This window comes from Corvus cornix, chromosome 4, assembly GCF_000738735.6.
Source record: "Corvus cornix cornix isolate S_Up_H32 chromosome 4, ASM73873v5, whole genome shotgun sequence".
Classification (NCBI taxonomy): domain Eukaryota; kingdom Metazoa; phylum Chordata; class Aves; order Passeriformes; family Corvidae; genus Corvus; species Corvus cornix.
In genome coordinates, this window is record NC_046334.1 from 46736655 (window position 1) to 46754954 (window position 18300).

General features: G+C 40.6%; 1 protein-coding gene across 4 annotated transcripts; it reads left to right on the forward strand.

Moving 5' to 3' along the window:
- The first annotated feature begins 66 nt into the window (after window positions 1-66).
- OCIAD2 (OCIA domain containing 2) lies at window positions 67-13698 on the forward strand. 4 transcript variants are annotated; one of them, XM_039551209.1, is made up of 8 exons: window positions 67-168; window positions 3375-3504; window positions 5876-5966; window positions 6771-6824; window positions 8645-8692; window positions 9696-9801; window positions 10997-11084; window positions 13490-13698. In XM_039551209.1, exons 2-7 carry the CDS (start codon window positions 3445-3447, stop codon window positions 11076-11078), a joined length of 441 nt encoding a protein of 146 aa, XP_039407143.1. In that variant the 5' UTR covers window positions 67-168; window positions 3375-3444; the 3' UTR covers window positions 11079-11084; window positions 13490-13698. The 4 variants fall into 4 exon arrangements, with proteins under 4 accessions (XP_039407143.1, XP_039407144.1, XP_010399994.1 ...); XM_039551210.1 differs by having other exon boundaries at window positions 78-168; window positions 3372-3504; XM_010401692.3 differs by lacking the exon at window positions 67-168 and adding an exon at window positions 320-403.
- Window positions 13699-18300: the final 4602 nt, after the last annotated feature.

The following is an 18300-nucleotide window of genomic DNA, read 5'->3' on the forward strand; positions in this document are numbered from 1 at the left end:
CCGGCCTCCACCCCAGCGCCGCTCAGCCCGGGAGGCGGGCACGGGCTGCAGCCGCTCCCCGCCCGGCCGCGGCTCCTGCGCAGGCGGGCCCACTCGCGGGCTTCCGGGGCCGGCCGGGCCGGGCCGGTCAGCCCAGCCCATTCCGCTTCCTCCGGACGCCGGAGGAAGGTAAGCGCGGCTGGGGGGCTGTGAGTGTCAGACTCCTCCTTTCCGCGCCAAGCGGCTGAGCTCCGGGGGGCCGGGTTTCTCCGGCGTCACGGCGGGGGGAAGGCTGGAGTCGGGGCGTGGCTCTCGGCAGCCGGCCCGGGGCAGGCGGGGTCTGCGGGGCGTGTGCCGCCTCAGCGCCACGGGGCCGTCTCCCCTCAGTGCAGGAAGCGCGTTGATGTGCTGGAGGGTGTGGAGTGTAAGTCCTGTTAGGAGCGGCTGAGGAAGCTGCGCGTCTTTAGCCTGGGGAAAAGGAGGCTCAGGCTTATTGCCCTCTACAACCACCTGTAAGGAGGTTGTAGCCAGATGGGGATTGGTCTGTTCTCCCAGACTAATAACAGGACAAGAGAACGTGGCCTCAAGCTGTGCCGGACGAGGTTCAGGTTGAACATCAGGAAGAATTTCTTCACAAAAAGGGTGATTAGACATTGGAATGGACTGCCAGGGAGGCGGTGGAATGGACGTGACACTTAGTGCTATTATCTAGTTGACAAGGTGGTGTTTGGTCAAAGCTTGGATTCGATGATCTCAGAGGTCTTTTCCAGCCTAATTGGTTCTGTGATACTGTGAAAGCAATCCTCTGTGCTGGCCGGGCGAGGACTGCCCTGGGTGAGGGCACTGAGCAGCTGCTGCATTCCCCAGCGCCGTGCTGTCAGGTGGTGGTAAAGAGTTTTTCATTGACGACCTAGTGCAGCTACTCTGTAGACTCTCCTTTGAAATAAGAGCCTGAGTTTAAAACAAAGAGCCAGTTTAGATAGGTGTGAAACATGTTGAGTCTTGCCACCTTTCGTTTTCCTCACAATGGTCCTTGAAGCGCCTCTCTGAAATCCTTGATGAGTTGTCTCGGTGATGAGTGCCCTGGGCATAACTGCCCACTGCATGTACTAGTTAATACATGCAATTTTGGCTCCCTCTTTCTTCCCCAAAGTAGCCCTAGAAATTATGGGGTCACCATTCCTATTCAGAAGGAGACTTTTTATTGAAAACAGAGTATAGGAAGTTGACAAGTCTCACATTTGAAAAACTTAGCTATCATCTTGCATACTGCTTCTTTATCATCCCATTAGAGGTATTGAATCCATGAGATTTTTCAGGAGCCTGATATTAGCATTTTCTTCCATAAATGAATAAATGATCCAGAATAGTTCTTGTAGAAGATGATTAAGTTTTTTGAATATTTGATCCTTGCAAGCCACATTGATTTAATCTTGTATTATATAGGTATTTCACTTAAACTAGTATAATACAATTGGGGAATTCTTCCCAGAATATATAGTTAATTGTTACACTAAGAATTACATGTCAGGTTGAGAAAATAGCAATGAGTATTACAGAAAATTGCAAGAAAGTTAAATTTCTTCAGTAAGCTAATGGAAATAAAGTTAATTTCTGGGATGACACTTGTCTTTGCAAGACACAGGGCCTCAAAATACTGGAACACTTTTGCATTCCTCAGATAGGAGACAGCATGTCTGCTAGGTATGAATATTAATAATTCAGTTACATAATATTTTTATGACATGACCTCTGTCTCTTTGTTTCATTCTTGCCAGTATAGCTTTTAGCTTTCATCCCATGAAAGATGGGATGATGGGAGATGTACCATGAGGCTGCTTAAAGGGCTAAATATTTGGGGGGTTCATGATGTTGAAGCAGTAGCATAGCTGAATAACTTATAATTCAGGAGAAACGTGTACTTAGGGCAATATAGGAGTCCAATGGCAAACTGCAAATCTTTATAAACTTAATTTATACCATTCTTTTTCCCTTGTTTTATTATTATCCTCCTGTGACTCAGCTGTTTTATCATCGTGAAAAAGACAAGCACTTTAAATCTGTTGCAGCAGTTACAAACTGTTTCCAGTGATTATTTTTATGCAGCCGTCTGCCCAAGTAGGCTTTGTGAGTAGATAAGAACAAGAAAGCTGATAAGAATAAGAAAATTTGAGTGATTTTTGATTGATGCAAATCTCTTTAAAGTTTTATGCATCTTTCTCATATTCTATGTCCTTTTTTTGCATTAAGTGACAAGAGACTGATAAAAACTAAATTGCTCTCAGACTGAGGAAGACAGTGCAGAGCTGTGAGCTTCCCTCATATAATATGGGTTTTCAAACCTACGTTTTTTTCAAAGACACAGTGATCACTGTCATTTCTGCAAGTGTCTGAGAATAAAGTGCAGACTGGTGCGAATGCAATGCTTTATTTAAGTTTTTTTTACCAAGGGGAGAGGAGGTTATGTTGCTTCTGTTCCATTTCTTAAAAAAGCTTCACTGTCTGAATGTCTAATGTATGTGAAGCAGACGTTGCTTGAGCTTTATAGCTATGTAACTGACCCCAAAATAAGTGCAGGAAGTGGTTTATACAGTAATACTGTGAATGCCAAAAAACATTTAGGTCAATAAATTGTTGCATATCTTTTCTGTTTAACTCTGCCCTTCACAGTCACTTCAGCCTTGCTCAGTGCCACCATTCTCAGAAAGTACTTTTGGAAAAGCAGAAGGGCCCTCTATGTTAATAAAGTGCCAGACCATGCAGCAAAGTGCTAGGTAAAAATCCAATTTACATGTTTGAATTACTCTAGAAATAAATGAGTTTCCTTCTTGCTTTTCCCTAGCAGTGAAGTTCTCAGGCATGGAAGATTGCAACTCTAAAACTCTTTGGAATCTATTTATTCTTTCTTGTTATTTTTTTAAAGGGTGTTTGTAACTGAACTGTGGTTTTGGAATTACAGATACGGTTTGTGATAGGCTTGCCTGGTGGGTCCCATGGAATCCAGGCTTCAAATGATGGCAGTGAGGATAGAAGTAGTGCAGTAATGCTGGACAGCACTCTAAAGAGGCTATTTCTTGGACCTGCAGTACATTAAAAAATTAGGAAGGTTTTCAATTACTTGCTCATATTTATTTGCATTTCTTCATGATTGAGCATACTGCACTAGGTCATGATTCAGCATTTAATTGTAGTTACTGACTTACCTGCATAAGTTACACACAAGGCTGTGTTGCTGATAAGTGATACACTGTGCTGTAGACTGTGTATCAGGTGACTGAATGCTGTGTGCTGTAAAAAGTACACTCCTTTCAACCGGGTCATTTTTGTTTCTAGATGAACACTGGACTTACAAATATCAGTATGTTATCTTGACTTTTTACCTTTGTACCTAGCAGAAAGTAGCCAAGCATAAAGCGCATAGCTTCTGCTGAACAAGAGCAGTAGCAGAGTACAAGGAAAGAGACAATGTCTTCTGGAACAGTCCAACAGGAGAGTCAGACACCTCCAATAAAGCAACCTGGATGGGTAAGCTGGGTTTCCTCCCTTATATTTCAATGCTATTGCTAATGAATAACTGGGATTTTGCCTCAGTTGCTCTTACTGAAGAGAGAAATAAGTGTCTGTTAGCTTAAGCGTGTACATGAAGAGGGGAAAGGACAGTGTGTTATTTTTCCTGGTTCACTGTGCTCAGAGGGCTAGGAGTTGTGAATCTTAAGTCTCTGATTTATGCCCTGAGTTACAAGCTGGCATAGCTGGCATGGTGTCAGAGTACAAGTCCAGTACAACCTGTCCCCAACAAGTTCCATATGCACATGTCTGTGTATTCAGAGGGGGAGAAGGGAACAGTATGGCACAAGGATCTGGTCTACAGCTGTACAGAAGATGAACATTCTCCTCTGATAGAGAAATTGAGGAATTCAAGTGTGGTACAGTTTTTTGCTAACCAGTCACTACCAGAGGGCAGCAGTATTGGGCTGATCTGCAAGGAAGGGGCACAAGTGACAGCAGGGTGGCAGGGGCTAAGGCCTCAGGTACAGGGAGCACAGTACCCAAAAAAGGAAGAGAGGAGATCCAATGATGTTAACCAGGGTCAGCCTACAGTCAGTTCAGTGATGCCAGGCAAGTCCATAGGAATAAGGCAAGTCTGATGCTAAGCCAGGTGATCGCGTTAGCACGGCAAGGTAAGACATACCTACAACACAGTTAAGGCAAGGGCCTGAGCTTATATACAGCTCCTGAGCTGAAAGGCAGAGTCCCTGGGCAAAGCTTCTTGCTGTTTTCTCTGAGCTTTGCTCTTTTCACAGCAGTCTAATTCAGTGTTACACAACTGTGCCATGTTAGAGCTGACTCTGAGCCCAAGCAGCTAAACCCCTGGCAGGATATGTATGGAGACAGAAAGGTTGCAAAGCCTGTTGGTGTGCTTGGGGCTCTGACACTCATTTCCTTATCTTTCAGTCAGCCTGTTTGTATTTTACTGTATTTGCTATGACCTTGCTCTGAAACCAGTTTGAAGTGGTTCTCTGTGGTCTGGAGTGGAGTCAATTCTGTATTGTTCAGCCAAGCAGCACCACCATTAACCTCTGTGGGAGCAGTGCTTGAAGAAGGGCTGAGATATTAATTAGCTATAATGTGAAATGTGTGGCTATGGCCAATAAATGCATTTCATTATTATGGCTATAAAATCATGGATCAGTCAGGCATAAAATGAGATAGAATCCTGTAACAGATGAATGTGCTCTTTTTCCCAAGACATTGCTTGTTCTATGATGTCTGGTTTTTCTTTCAAGAATATGTGTGTTTGAAGATGTTGTGTTTTTATAGAAAAATGTTAACATTTCAGTTAATTTTAACTTAATGACAACTCCTTTCCCTTGGCTTTTCTTGATGAGCACAATGTCATGGTATGGAATTGGACTATCCCTTGGATCAGCTGGGGTCAGGTGTCCCAGCTGTGTCCCCTACCAAATTCTTCTGCACCCCCAGCCGATTTGCTGGTGGGGAAGCCTGAGAAACAGAAAAGGCCTTGACTCTGCGTAAGCTCTATTCAGCAGTAATTAAATATCCCTGTATTGTGAGCACTGATTTGGTCACGAATCCAAAACCTAGCACCATACCAGTTACTATGCAGAAAATAAACTCTTGTCCAGTCAAAACCAGTACACCCTTTTATTTCAGATGTCTGATAATGACACTACAAGTGCTAACGCTGAGTCTTTTCTTAGAGAAAGAAAAATAATCTTACATCTACAGGTCAATACTCTGGATAGTAGACTGCAAGAGATAATACTGTCACTTTTTCCTCTCAATCACAGTGGGTGAAAAAAGAGCTACCTTAAAGAAGTCTATTGGTGGCCTAATTTGTATTAGGGTGAAGCCAGTATGGTTGAGTTCAGTTAATGCCATGGATATATTTAAATTGCTCAGAGAGGAAGTTCTACTAGTGGGGAGTCTGGCAGAGTTTATGTTGACCCTCTTCTGAATACTTGCAAAATCTGCTCTTACTGAACTTCAGTTGGCTTCTGTACAGAGCAGAACTTGATTTTTGAAACTGCCACTCTGCCTTTATTTCCTGTCATTTCTTTCTGGGAGAGATAATGTAGCTCATGAGAATAAAATTACTAACAGATATAAAGCAATATGCTTCTGAGGCAAGCAGCAGCTGAGTAATTGTAGGAAAGACCAACAAGATGGGTGGTTTAAACTTAAAACCTATGTAGTTCTTTCTGTTTCTGTATTGGGGCATCAAGATTTTGTCACACCGCTAACAACAGAATGGGGAATTTCACTTGGAGGTTTTTGTATTTTAATTTTTTTAAAAATAATTTATCTTCTTTAATTATTTTTTTTCTTCCTGTGAGATTAAATTCAGCAAACTAATCCAGGTTTATGCTTTCAGCCAATGTTGTTTTGTCCCATCTCCCAAATTCAAGATAGAGAGATTGCAAGGATCCGTAAAGAATGCAAACAGGAAAGTTTCTGGTACAGAGGTGGGTGATCCAAAGTCATTCTTACCACACTCACCACACAGAATGACTTCTTGATGTATGTATGCAAAACTGTCTGCAAAATGCTTTTTTGTTGGAACACTGTTGTGGGTTTACTATGTCATGTTAAATTAAGCATTGTATTCTTAAAGGTTTGATTGAATTGCTTGCGTAATCGTTGTAGGTAAAGGTGGTTGAATTGAGGTCTTGTTTAATGTGAACTTTAGCAATTGTAGAGTTGGTTCTATTCTTGAAGTCCATTATTACAACCACCTTAGAAATGTTTTACTTCATTACATACTTAGTGCCTTTGAATGGAAGGCAGGCTACATGTCTTTGATTCCTGAAATTCTTTGTGTGTTAGGACATGTAAAAGTTTAGTACTCAGTGTTTTAGTGCCTTTTAAGTCCACCCTCTCAGTTTGTGTCTAAATTACGTATTTCCTGAATGGAGAAGATTGAAAAGGGTTTCAGCATTTCATCGGAGCTGCTGTCATTACAAGTGTCGCAGTAGTTAGAGGAGATACTCAGATTGTGGAAACTATTATGTAATAAATATGTATGTATATAGCATTAGCTCCAGATGTTACAGCATGGCTGATGTCTAATGTGTGAGGACATCCTTGCTTTGAAGAGAATTTAATCTGAATGAGCAGGTATAATAGGTGATTAAGACAGTAGGCAAAGTTAATGTTTAGAAGTAGTATGTTTAACATTAGAAACATAAAACATTTAATATATAAGAGTATTTACCAAATAAGTAGTGAATTTTGGCTGACACCAGCTACTCTCCTTTTCATTTGCACAGGTCTTCCTTTATCTCTTGGAAGCATGCTTGTCACCCAGGGGCTAATCTCAAAAGGTAAAGATAAAAAAATACATTATTAAAGTGCTGGTTTTTAATACCAATATTCCTCTCACTCATTACCGTCATTGTTATGGTGATTTGATTATTATGTGTGCATTGCCACAGTCATTCTTTTGAAAGAACATGAACTAAAAAGAGAATTTGCAAATCCAAAGACTGGTGGCTGGATTCTGTCTCCATGATCACATGTATTTGAGTAGAGCCTTCACTGGGGCAGCCTGTGGGGCAGAGCATTGTACAACCCGAGCGGGGGTGTTAGAATTGGGTACTGTAGCTCTAACTGTTGGTTTATTTGAAAAATGCTGGCAATGCTTTTACAGTGACCATGTATCAATATGACTACAGCTTTGGTGCAAAGGGACAAGGAGTACTGCCAAAGTGAGGAGACAGAGAGCTTTCTGTAGAGATGGCTTACGATCTGCAGGCTAACACAAAAGAAAATTGTATTCTGTTTATGTGGTGGACGAGCCTGGTTCTACACATGGCACCTTCAGTTTCCCTGCTGGGGGCCTTGACTGTGTATAAGGTTGAGGTTAGTGTTTTGGGGAAAGAGTGAGGGGCATCCACCCTGAAGTCTGCTAAGCTATACCACAAGAGGCTGATGTGGGTTCCCTATTCCATCCTTGACCTAAGAGCTTGTAGGGAGACAGCGAGGGAAGAAGTAAGAGAAGGTGTGTCAGAGAAGGAATACACATTCAATAAAGGATGAGCAGCGATAGGAAGGGCACTGGGGCTGTCTCCATAGCTAACATGCCAGCCTCTGGCACCAGGTACTCTTCTCAGTTTCTGTTCATTGTACTTGGATGTTTCTGACCAGCTGTGAAGTAACAAATGCCCTTATTAAATAATCATTACTGTGTGTCAACAATTGGAGGGGAGTGATTAGAAACAAACAACACTTTTGTTCCTCCCTCGGCTGAGAGACACAATATAAAATTGCATAGATCACAGTGGGCAAAGGCCCTTGTGCTTAGCATAGGCTGAATGCTTCTCTGTCTAAACACTCTTCTGATGGCTGCACACAGTACCCTGCCTCTAGAAGAAGCTGGAGCTTCTATGCCTCATTATTACTATCTGAATGCATGTAACAGTGCAACCAGTGTTCGCTTCCCTTCCCTTTGCCACGGTAGTCTTGCTGTGTGGAGCCCTCCTCCACAGCATGGCACTCCTCTGCCAGACACATAGCTCTCAGAGGAATACTGGTTTCACCTCCTGAGCTTAACTGGGGGAATGTGGATTTTGGTGGAAAAGCTAAAGACAGTTTTTTGCTTTTCTTGTTTAGCACACTGTGTTCCCCTCTTAAAGGCCCAAATGGGTGATCTTTCCAGAGGAGGAGGCTAGATACCAGTGGTACAGTTTTAATCAATAGCCACAGAAAGCTGCCAAAGAGCAGTTTCGTCCTACTTACACAGCACAAGAAGCTGGACCCTGTGTAAGAGATTTAATTTTGCTGTTTTATATGCAGGGTTGGTTTGTGCTGAAACATAAGCCACCACCACTTCTGCAGTGCTGCAGGTGTCACCAGTGGCAGACATGCTGCTTTCATGTTGGTTTACATTCTGAACTCCTGCTTGAGCTGAATCCTGCAAAGTCCAGGTTCTCTTCCTCTTACGACTCTAGGACTACCCCAAAACACATGCACTAAGAACTAGTGGAATGCAAAGTGCCCTGATGTACTGAAATCTGAGTTAGTGGACTTCATACCATCCTCACCTTAAGAAATGCAAAAGCCTGTAGGAAAATTGGTGCCCTGGTTTTGAGTGCTGATGAGTTCTTCAAGTGAATAAGCTTTCTGATCATTTCCTTTTTTGTAGGCATTTTCTCAGCAAGCGCAAGATTTGGTCCATACCCCAAGATGGCAAGTAAGTTGCACCCAATTCTAAAAGGAAAGGAAAGGTTCTTTACAGGCAGTATGCAGACCTTAGATGCATCTCTCTGAATTTCTTTCCAAAATCTTATTCTTTTGGAATTTATATGTTACCCCAGCAGATTAGGAAATCAGGTTTCTGATGTGTTTAAAAATAAATGTATGAAACATGATTCTTCTCATGTAAATATTTTCAGTAGCAGCTTATGTTTATGTAATGCAATCTCTCAAATTGGTATAAACTCCAGCCTCCACTTTGTTTTATAAATTATGTCAGCCTCATTGATCAGCTGTGCTTGGCAGATTGCACAACTTATGGTATCAAGAAGTCATGATACTATAATATATAAAATGGTATGGTCCTTTTCGTGTTTTCATTTGACTGATCTCAACTGTCTAATTCAAAACCATGGATTGATAAAGAAAGCAAATGGAAGCACAGAAACTGTACTGTACAGTGAGGTGGCTCATAAATGACAAGAAATTAAATTGATTCCTTCTTCAGTAGAAATTCAGCAGGAAATCAAGGATATTGAAGTAGTCTTTTATTCTGACTCCAATGAAAGCCACAGTGCAACAGTATGGCAAATTGATGTTCTGGCTTCTTAGAAGGCCAGAGAAGTTGGTGTTAAAAGTGTGATCATTAGAAGTAAACCATGGTGTGCAATCAAAGGCAAGACCAATTAGTGCTGACATTGTGTAGTAAATTTTATTTTCTCTAATCTGTTCCTCTAAATATTACATCCTTTTCCTGTATGCAGGAATATTATATCCTTTTTCTGTATGCATTGTTTTGGACCAGTTGCTCTCTCTCATGATAGGTAACCAGTTTTCAGTAGTTATTTAATTCACCCTGTAATCCCTGTGTAACTTCACGTGTTTGTGACGTGTTCTGAGAAGATGTGATACACAATTTGTTGTATGATTAAAATGGAGCCAATAGCACACTCCTGATTTAAGCTCTTGTATTAACAATGTTTTGTTATCTGTCTCTATAGTTGCTGGTGTCTTAGGCTTTGCCATTGGAAAGATGTCATACATGGGAGAATGCCGAAAAAAGTTTCAGAAAATTGGTATTGCACCATTTGGTCCACAACAAAAAAGGTCTGTGCTTATTTGAATTATTAAGCCTAGATCAAAATAGTCTAAAACACACTAAAAATTATATGCAGCAGAACTATGAACTTAAGTTCTGTGATCAGATCCTGAGGTGCTAGTCATAGGCTATATATTGCAGTATTAGAAACTACTACACATTCTTCAGAAAATGCAAATTAAACTCACTGTAATACCTGTTACTAGGATATCCATGATTTCAATGAAAATTTTGTACTTTTAGGTGTGATGTGACAACAGTTACTAGTTCTATTTTCATCTAATGTCATACTGCTAAGATTGTCTGTGTTATCACTTCGACCCTTTGAGTCTTCCTTTGGAACATACATCAGGCCAAATATGCTACAGATTTTTTATAATGTTCTCATATTTTAACAAAAATTTAAATCTCAATCCATATTCCAACTTTCCCCTCCTCTGTGGCTTTGCCCAACCTCATACTGTCACGCCAAGCCATGAAGAGCACAAACTGAGAGGGTGTTTTTTCCACCTTGCACCTCTAACCATAGAATAGATCTCAGTGGTCGACTTCTGTCGCCTGGCAACTCCACATTTCAGTCACTGTTTTCTCAACTTCACATAAAGTACTCCTTCACATCCAATCAGACTCTGACTTCTTTCCCAGCTCCTCCTTCAAATGCCTGTTATACTCTCTGTTCTCGATATGGCTTCTGGTACAAACCTTTCACTCACAAAATTTCCAAAAATTCTACACAAAAAATCGTTCTCCTTTGTCTTTCCACATTTTTCCCCCAGACCAACATGCCTATAAAAATGCCTGACTGATAATGGGAAGCTTCTTCATTGTTCATCTATTTCTCTACTTGTATTCTTCCCCCACATAAAAAGCTATATACTTGGTATTACACAAAATGTTATACACCTTACTCCTAGCTCAGTTTGCTCATAGGCAGAATGGCAAGGACCATCTTTTGCCGTTATATTTTGAAAATCCTGTTATATTTTGGCAATTGCTAGAAGGAGTACTTAATATTAATTAATGGGGGTTTATTGGCTGAGACATTTAGATGTCATATTTTGCAGTTTATATCCCATATTACAAGAATTGGGGAATATAGGCAAGAGATAATTTCTTCAAGAACTTTTGCCATCATGCTATACGGTTGTATTAGAAGAAATCCAGCAAAATTCTTCAATGTTTTATTTGCTTTCAATATTGTAGGCAGTGTCATCATGCTTGCAAAGAATGTAAAGCAAAATTGGGATCAAATGAGAGCGAAGATTCAATTCCTTCAGCATCTTAGTCCCAGGTAGTCAACCTTGTAATTTTTTTTAAAATCTCATGTTATTTTCCATGTTGAATGGTATTCTTCTTTTGAACAATATAGTGAAAATCACAGATTTTAATAATGGATCAAAATCCAAGCATTACTCAAGGAAATACTCCGTATCTGTAATTTCTGATTAATTTTGTTCTTATTTTTACATTGCATACCTTTTATGCTAATTTTAAATCCCCCATCTCTGAGGAGTTTTTTTCTTTAGCTGTAGCAGAGTATTGCTGATTGACCTGAGTGGAATTAATTTGGATCAACTGCTTGTATTAAAACAAATGCAACTCCTTTCAATTTCCAGCTTGTTTTACTTAAGAATCAAATAATTATGGATTATGTTGGTATTTAAAAATGTACTGAAATACTGAGAACTAAAAGGAGACACAGCGAGGTGTGGGATTTTTGCATTCATACTACAGTTTGACTAGAGCCTTAGTGCAGTAGCAGAATAGTGATGCTCGAGCAGCCTGCTGTGGTGGGGCAGGGGACATGACTCATGTGGTGTTTTCACCCCAGAAAGGGGCAAGTTCCCTTTATGAAAAAGGAGGGTTTACAGGGTGGAAGGTAGGGGAGTGTTTAAAAGGACTTGCACTCTATGAAAAACAGGCCAGCAGCTGGGTTTTTTAAGAATGCTTTCACACTTTTTGCTTGTGGTAAGCTGGCCTACATTTCTCACAGGCAGGAGAATGTGTGAAAGTGTTGCAAATAGCTTGGCTGCCTGCAAGAGAGGAGAGCACAGGGCCTGTTTGAAATCCTGCCATGTGAGTTTATATAGCTAAGAACAGAAGCCTGATGCAGAAATTGTTGGATTAAGTCTGGCATATATTATGTAGGAATTTAGACAAGGATATTGATAATAGTCCCTTTCTTACTCTTAAGTGTGTGCTCACAGAGGAATAAAGAGGAATATCCTATCAGAACCTGTTTACTTGCCCAGAAGAGAGATTTTGATGGACTTTTATTATGCAACAATGCATTGTGGCAGTGAGGATTGAAAAGAGTTTTCAGAGTTCTGAAAGAAGCCATTAGAATAAAGTCCTGATTTTGATCAACTTTGGTTCAGCATCTTATATCAAGTGCTGCAAGTGCTCAGCCACTTGCAGAAAATGCACTTTGGCTTAGGCTCACCTAATAGGGTTGTGCCAAAAGAGCAGTGCTTCCCTTGTGCCAGCTATAGAGATCGTGAAGTGAGTTGGCCCTCCAGATCAGCTCTCTGTGCTAGTTTGGTATGAGGAAAGGGGTAAAAAAACCCCCAAAACTTTCTGAAAGGTTTCTTGCTAGTGCCAGCATGAGGGAGGGAGTTAGCAAGACTTAATGCTGATAATTCAGGTAAGCCTGAATGAATAACATTCTAAATCCATTAGCAGTTATGAGTTGAATTAACCTCTTGCAATACTGTGCCGATTAACTGCTTTGGAAGATTTTCTTTTAAATTAAATGCTTATGGAGGCTCACTTATTTCAAATAAGAACCCCAAAGCATATTTAATTGAGGATGGTCACTTACTAGCAATTACCTGTGTAGAGAAATTAAATATTTATGGTGGGATTTACCTCTGCTGTTTGTCAGAGCTGCAGCTTTCTGAACCTTCAATACAAACACATTCTGTTTTTCAGCCTTCCTCTGTGAGCTGACAGTATTTTTTCTGGTGTGCCAGTACCAGTTAGCTTTTAAATAAATTCCAAATTGTCTCAAATACAAAGGAGCCTCGCAGCTTTTTGAGGGGAAGAACACAGGATGCCAGAGGCCCCTCTCTTTGTTTTCCTCCTGTAATGGGTCCTGGAATTTCTGCTGTGGAACCTGTTCCCTGTTCCAGCTCACATGTTCATCAAAGACATTTTAACAGCAGCTTAGGTCTTCTTGTTTGGTTTTTAGAAGATCTTGAAAGCTTAGTCAAAAACTTAGTTTGAAAACAAATGTAAGATAAGTGTATTTCTTTCAAGTTTTAATTGCTGTAACGAAAAAGCCATTATATTTGGGCCAGTGTGGTATTTTGAATTTGCCAGAAATCAATTTTGATGGACAGGTTTTAGAAACTTAGGAAAAGAAGTACTGTAAGCATTGTGTTGTTTTGTGTACTGTTAAACCTCTTCTCTGTTTTGATAAAAGTTCTTAATTTAGCATGCTATGCTCTAAAAATGTGCAGACCCCCTGCTGAGCACATCTTGCTACTATCCATGCTAAGCATATGGTGCAAGCTCTGGCAGTGCTTAGGAAGACCACCCAGATAAAATTGTATTCATGTTTATGAGTCCAAAGGTAATGTCTTTTATCCTCAGGGACTCTGGAATGTTCTCAGAGAAATCACCAAGAAGCTACATGTTTCACACTGAAAGCAAGGTGCTACTCCTAAGTAACAGGTCCTTTTATTCTATTTACAGATGTGGTGAACATGATAAAAACCTTATGGACCAGCTTCTTTCAAGGCACTTTTCTGTAGATGAGAAATAATAATTTAGTGATTCTATCTCTTGGATTTAGTATAAATTGACTTATTTGAAATAGTTCTGTGTTGTTATATAGTTCGGTTTGCACTAAATACCAGTTTTTTGTAATGCGCCTTTTGAAATACACTCCTCTCTTTTCAGCACGTGTTGGTTTATTTTCCTCTCTTCTGTGCAATTCAGTTCTTAGTGCTGAAAAATTGCATTTGTCTATTGTATTTAGATGCTGGCAATACTTTGTGTAGCAGGCAGAGTGGTTTATGATGGAATGTTTGTCTATGTCAAATGGAAAGAGTGTGAGGATGTTTAAGTGGTTTGCACAGTGAAGCAGCTGTTCAGTCTCTGAGCTGACCCCTTGGTTATGGAGTACTTTAAGAGTACCAAATCCAGGGAATTGTCACGCTCCAGTTACTATGCTGAATGAACTTCCCATAAGCCAGTTTTACACAAAGGTCCACTTTGCCAGGGATACCAAAAGTGGGTGCCACATTCATGAACAAGAACACACAATATTTTGGAACAGTTTGTGGTCTGCACAAAATCTGAGGCCACCAGATGTTGAAAAAAACGACCAAACCTAGATGGCACATGCTCTCTACAAACAGCAGGACACACAGTCTTCCATGAAACATCTCAGGAAATCAAAAGCAGACACTTCCCCTAAACACAGTGATGGCTTTCACATGGGAAGAAATGCACAGCTACTGGGAAGTTTGGGCTTCAGTGTCAGCTGATGAAGGCTGTCTTCTGTGGGGTTCTTCTGTTTGCTTTTATCCTGTGCCTATGGTTAGTGCCCCTCTTTTGAACAAGCTTCTGTGGGCATCTTTACTTGGACACAAAAAGATTCTGCAAGCAAAATATATAGTATGGAAAAGTGTAATGTAACTATTAATTAGTTAGTAAACACAAAAGACATTCTGGATTTGACAAAGTGATTAACATTGAGTACTGAACTTCCTTGACTCAACAGCACTTGGACAGCCTTTCCTATCCAAGCAGCCACCAGGCAGAAGGGGAATGGTTGGACTGACTAGACTCCCTGTCCTTTTCTTTCCTACAAGATTTTATACTTTTCTACTTGGTGTTTAGCCTCTTGAATTCTTGAGCTGCTAAGAACCCCTGTCTAAACAGGGGCTTCAATTTTACACTTCCTACTTTTCTGCAGTATTTTTCCACAGCTCTTTCAGTTGGAGTCAGTGATACACAGCGGTGCTGTGTCACAGCTGATGCTGGGTACAGGCGGGAGACCCTGGGAAAGCCTTCCACAGGGGCTCCACGGCGAGGGGCTTACACAACCACAGAGAAGGCGACCTCCTTTGTGAAAATAATGTAATTGTCATGGGTGTACTGTGATAGCCACCAAAACTTGAATGGTGACATGTCTGAGCTACTTCCCCTTCATCTGTCATCTGCTGTCAAGATAACAGCAAGAAGCTGCACCAAGGTTAGTCATGCCTGGAAGGGAGGGAAGCCATCACATCCAGGTGGTGCCAAGGAGAGTGATGCACGTGACAGAGGACCTTTCATGTCAGACTCTCAGAGGCTGTTCTTGCGGTCAGTGTTACCTCTTGATCAGTGTTACCTCTTGATTACAACTTAGCTACTGAACTTTGCTTTAAATGTAATTTTGGTTATTTTTTGCTTTCAGTTATTTTTCTGTAATAAATATTCTGATGTATAAAATTTCTTGTCTCCTTTTTTCCTAGCTTTGTTTCCATACTTTGCAAAAAGCTGATTAGCTAATTGTCTGGATCTAAGTTCATGAGCTACTGTGATACAAGTATGGAAAAAAGGCAGTTTGTGAATCTTAAGATGTATTAGCACTAAATTTATGCATATCAAAGGAAAAATGAGCACAGCTAATGGGAAGACTGTTCTTTGAAGGTCTTTTTACTACAAAACAGCTGCTTTTAATTATGTCCAGTTTAATGAGCTAATCTTTGTTGACCATTGCTATTGTGCATTTCATACAAGCAGGTTAAAGAACTTATTTTTAATTGAAGCAGAAGTTGAATGCATTGAATTTAGGGGTGACCAATGGAAAAAAATAGGGAAAGATTTGAGGTAATCAGTTGCTTCTTTAATAAGAGGGGAAGAGATCTCCAGGAGGAAAAACAGTTGACCTTGCAAAGGTAAACTAAACTTTTCTTAGTGTTTTCTTACACTGATAATAGGCTGTACATTTCCTTTTGGCAGAAGATGTTACAAAAAGGCTAAAAAAGCCAATGAACTTACACAGCTTCCTGTGAATCATTTGTATCTGGAAAGTTGAACTTGTTTTCTTCACCCAGAGACAAGGGAGTTGAACTGTGTGCTTAGGCATATCACAGCTTAGTTGAAGTCCACATACATGTTAAAATCAGGAAACAAAATACCTCCTTCAGCTGTGATATACAGAGTGAATAGCTGTATGGAAGCCTCTATGCACTTTATGAAATTATGACTAGAAAAAGGGTGCAAGAAGAAAGCTATAGTGACATTAACCTCAAACAACTGCAGTATCTTTGGGGACTTTTGTATTAGCTGTTTGCAATCCTTTTACAAATATGGTATTCACATCAAATCTTAAAAAAATACTGTGTTTTAGAAGAGAAAGCAGGTTGAAAACAGCACATTCCTGTTTAAATCCTTAGTAGGTGGACTCTAGGTAAGCCAGCTGGTCTGTAATTATTTTTTAAAACTGGGAATGAAAGGGACATGAAAGCTCACTATCCAGGTTTTTATAAATCTCTATCAGAAACAAGATTTGGGGCTTATTTTATTGTTAGAGAAGAATGGGAGAATAGGGCATGCTATGCAACAACAGGTAATAGGAGGGGAGAGCTCTGGAGGGAACTGGTAAGAAGAGAGCAGGTTCTGGGGCAGGATTTACAACAGGAGCATGCTGGACCAGGCCAGCAGGAAATACAAAATGGCAGCAACGCTAACTTGGCAGCAGGAGCCTCTTCCTAATGACTATTTCTACCAGTGAAAGTGCTGCTGGTAATTTGTCCCACTCACCCAACTTGTTTTTGGCATCACACACAAAAATTCCATTTGAGAGGACAAAAAGAAAGGAATCCAACTTCTGACATCAATATTGCAGTAGCTCCACATCCTGGAGGGACTAAGCCACTTGTACTTTGTATGGGTGTGGAGGGCTTTCTGTTTTGTTTGTTTGGGGTTATTTTCCTAGTAAGTCCCTCAAAAAAATAAGGTTCCCCAGGAAATAAATGAGACTCTTCTCAAGGCCAGTTTAAAATCTAGAAGGCCTCAGAGAGATTTTGGGGACATGTTAGGGGGCATCTGGTCAACATATCAACAGATAATCTGACAAAGGAAAACACAAGTGTTTCCTGATGACAAAACTACAGAGCTAGGAAAAAAATCTTCATGTGAGAGGCTGACTAATAAGCTTCATAGTTATGCAGAAAAATACTAAATGCATCACACAGTTGGTTTTAAATTATTCTGACTTTTTCAGTACAGGGACCTGAGAGTCATTTTGCATAGTTGCAAGACATACGATCAGTGGTCCATGACAGCCAAAAGGCAAGCAGAACATTAACAATTCCCAGGAAAAAATTAGGGAAAACTTAGACTACAGAGCAATTCTATGGCATGCCCTCATTTTGAATATTATGGTGCTTCCAGTGCATCTCAGAAATTGTACAACACAGAGACAGAAACAGGAGAAAGAAAAATTAAAATAAAAAAGAATGATCAGAACTACAAAGTGGTTCACGAGAGATTAGGTAACTCACTTTCCAGGCTGAAAACATCTCAAGGTGAGGAATACTGTGTCTGTAAAAGTGTGACAGATGAATAGGGAGTAAGTAATTGCTGTTTTTCTAAAATCAAAACTCATTGGCACTCAGTGAAATCAGATTTAAACAGCACAATTCCATCAGGGGGATTCTTGCCACAGGATACGGTAGAAGCAAACAAAACAGCTTCAAGAGACATGACCTACACAGAGACTTGGTGGCTGCAAAACACCTGCATTTGCATGATCCAAATGCAACCTTTGTGTCACGAAATTTCTCAGCTGTGATCAGGGGAGGACAAGAGGGTGCACCAGTGAAGGATCTCCTTCTAGAAGGGCCACTAGCCAGTGTGGGAGACAGGGTGACCATTATGGCAATTCTTACGTTCTTACAGCTATTGAAAAACCAAGTTAAGAGCCTTGCCAAATGAACTAAACCCCAGGTGTCTCATACCTATAAATGGATACTGAAACATCTTCATGTGCAGAGAGCACAAGTTCCAAGATTCCTGAACACACCTTTAAATTATTTTTATTACAGTATAGTGACTTTCTCTGCAGATGAAGGGTGAAAAAGAACTAAGGGTGGTAATGGGTGCTTTTCCCATTGTCTTTGGCATACAGATTGTTTGAGAGCAAGGGCACTTCCAACTTCTTGCATAGAAAAACCCCACTTACCTGAACTTGTAAATGTTTCTTCTCACCTGTGTGCATTTTGAACATTCTGCAGCCTGTGCTCAGGCACATCAGGAAGCTCAGGTATTTCAGAGCAAGAAAGATCTTTAGTACTTCCTCCCAAACCTGTCCTTCACACCGCCAGCTGGAGGCTGAGGTCTGCCAGGGCTGGGCTGGACATGCCCAAGCTTACTTCATTCTACACTGTCACATCTGTAATACTTCAAAATACAAATCGGAAACCTTTTCCAGCAGCAAACGCTTGCCATTTACTCACTCCCATTCTGCTGCTTGGCTCCGCAGATGCAGTAGATCGTAGCAGGCTCAG